This window comes from Monopterus albus, unplaced genomic scaffold (genome assembly GCF_001952655.1).
Source record: "Monopterus albus unplaced genomic scaffold, M_albus_1.0 scaffold63.1, whole genome shotgun sequence".
In the NCBI taxonomy this organism is placed as follows: domain Eukaryota; kingdom Metazoa; phylum Chordata; class Actinopteri; order Synbranchiformes; family Synbranchidae; genus Monopterus; species Monopterus albus.
The window spans coordinates 2,022,564-2,025,648 of NW_018127943.1; the positions used below are offsets into that span (position 1 = coordinate 2,022,564).

General features: G+C 44.6%; 1 protein-coding gene across 1 annotated transcript in view; it reads right to left on the bottom strand.

The window, feature by feature from the left end:
* lama2 (laminin, alpha 2) overlaps positions 1–3,085 on the bottom strand; it is a 167,979-nt gene that overhangs the window by 71,590 nt on the left and 93,304 nt on the right. The window contains 1 exon segment of the mRNA XM_020603945.1: positions 2,067–2,171. Within this exon segment, the coding sequence (XP_020459601.1) occupies positions 2,067–2,171 (105 nt within the window).

Sequence of the window (3,085 nt, forward strand, 5' to 3'; positions counted from 1 at the left end):
TTTTCTGATCTGCCTGGTGAAGTTTAGCCGCTGTTCAGTGACCAGCTCAGGTCAGATGTCACCTGCAGGCCCAGGGACTTGTGGCTGTCAACCCTCTCCAACTCAGTCCCTTTGATGGTCAGAGGCAGCAGAGGGGAGGGGTTCTTCCTGAAGTCTACATTTTTTGTGAAGAATCAACAACAAGTGGGACACAATCATGAAGTGGAACGAAATTTATTGGATATTTCAAACTTTTTTAACAAATAAAAAACTGAATAATTGGGCGTGCAAAATTATTCAGCCCCTTTACTTTCAGTGCAGCAAACTCTCTCCAGAAGTTCAGTGAGGATCTCTGAATGATCCAATGTTGACCTAAATGACTAATGATGATAAATAGAATCCACCTGTGTGTAATCAAGTCTCCGTATAAATGCACCTGCACTGTGATAGTCTCAGAGGTCCGTTTAAAGCGCAGAGAGCATCATGAAGAACAAGGAACACACCAGGCAGGTCCGAGATACTGTTGTGGAGAAGTTTAAAGCCGGATTTGGATACAAAAAGATTTCCCAAGCTTTAAACATCCCAAGGAGCACTGTGCAAGTGATAATATTGAAATGGAAGGAGTATCAGACCACTGCAAATCTACCAAGACCTGGCCGTCCCTCTAAACTTTCAGCTCATACAAGGAGAAGACTGATCAGAGATGCAGCCAAGAGGCCCATGATCACTCTGGATGAACTGCAGAGATCTACAGCTGAGGTGGGAGACTCTGTCCATAGGACAACAATCAGTCGTATACTGCACAAATCTGGCCTTTATGGAAGAGTGGCAAGAAGAAAGCCATTTCTTAAAGATATCCATAAAAAGTGTCGTTTAAAGTTTGCCACAAGCCACCTGGGAGACACACCAAACATGTGGAAGAAGGTGCTCTGGTCAGATGAAACCAAAATCGAACTTTTTGGCAACAATGCAAAACGTTATGTTTGGCGTAAAAGCAACACAGCTCATCGCCCTGAACACACCATCCCCACTGTCAAACATGGTGGTGGCAGCATCGTGGTTTGGGCCTGCTTTTCTTCAGCAGGGACCGGGAAGATGGTTAAAATTGATGGGAAGATGGATGGAGCCACATACAGGACCATTCTGGAAGGAAACCTGATGGAGTCTGCAAAAGACCTGAGACTGGGACGGAGCTTTGTCTTCCAACAAGACAATGATCCAAAACATAAAGCAAATTCTACAATGGAATGGTTCACAAATAAACATATCCAGGTGTTAGAATGGCCAAGTCAAAGTCCAGACCTGAATCCAATCGATAATCTGTGGAAAGAACTGAAAACTGCTGTTCACAAACGCTCTCCATCCAACCTCACTGAGCTCGAGCTGTTTTGCAAGGAGGCATGGGCAAAAATTTCAGTCTCTCGATGTGCAAAACTGATAGAGACATACCCCAAGTGACTTACAGCTGTAATCGCAGCAAAAGGTGGCGCTACAAAGTATTAACTTAAGGGGGCTGAATAATTTTGCACGCCCAATTTTTCAGTTTTTTATTTGTTAAAAAAGTTTGAAATATCCAATAAATTTCATTCCACTTCATGATTGTGTCCCACTTGTTGTTGATTCTTCACAAAAAATTACAGTTTTATATCTTTATGTTTGAAGCCTGAAATGTGGCAAAAGGTCACAAAGTTCAAGGGGGCCGAATACTTTCGCAAGGCACTGTATATATATATACATATACATGTGTGTGTGTGTGTGTGTGTGGGTGAGTGAGTGAGTGAGTGCGAGAGATGTAATATCCTCTAATATAATAATGGTCTACAGTTGAAATTTTGAATTACAAGTCTTATCGAGTGCCCTATCAAACTGTTAAATATAGAGCAGTGTTTTATGCTGTTTTTGGGGGGGAAACCTCAAAATCATGTAGATTATATGTATAGCCACATACTTTTATGCAGTTTTTTTCTCTGTAAATAAATTACTGAAACATTAAGAAATAAAGAATCCTGTTAACATCATGCAGGATAAGATACGCCATAAGTTTAAGGAAGTATAAGAGTGTGTGTTTTGGTGAGTGTATACCATACCTTGCAGCTACATTTTCCAGTTCGATCGGCGCAGGCACACACACCTTTCTCCAGGTCACAGGTCTGGCTGTCCGACCCTGATTTGTTACACTCACACTGGGTGCACTGTGGGCAACGCAACACTTCTGTTATCAACAATATAACAGACTTTGAAAGGAGCTGCCATAGTGTCTACTAGCTTTATGCTTCACCACACCATTAAACTTCAAAATGAAAATGCTGCTGTAATCTTCTCGCTCCCATGTTGGCTGAGACACTGCTGAAGTTCAGTCGAACAATAATCACAGACTAAACACAGTTATCTTCCCATATGAATGAAGTTACTGACTTCCAAAAAGTTGAGCTTTATTCTCTGAACTCTGGCTTTTCAACTGGATTATTAAGTCATTTTTATTCTGTTGCCATAATATTCATGGAAAACTAGGATTCCTCTACTTCGACTAGAGCTGCACAATGAAGCAGATATCAAATATCAAGTTTCATTGTGAGTGTGTGTGTGCCTTTTTGAACTCTAATTAAAGAGAGCCTGCTGGATTCAAATTGACAAGACTTGACTGAAACTGCCCCTCTTTGAACCGCCACCTTATTGTGGTGGAGGGGTTTGAGTACCCGAGTGATCCTAGGAGCTATGTTGTCGGGGGCTATATGTCCCTGGTAGGGTCTCCCAAGGCAAACAGGTCCTGGGTGACGGGTCAGACTAAAAGCGGTTCAAAAGCCCCTTATGAATAGACTAACATCAAGTCCCATGACGTCGCCCGGCATGGCGCAGCCGGGGCCCCACCCGGGAGCCAGGCCCGGGGTTGGGGCTCGAATGCGAGCGCCTGGTGGCCGGGCCTCCCCCCACGGGGCCCGGCCGGGCTTAGCCCGAACGAGTGACGTGGGGACGTCCTCCTGTGGGCTCACCACCTGCAGGAGGATCCGTAAGGGGCCGGTGCATAGTGGATTGGGCAGCAGTCGAAGGCAGGGGCCCCGACAGCCCGATCTCTGGACACGGAGACTAGCCCTGGGGACATGGAATG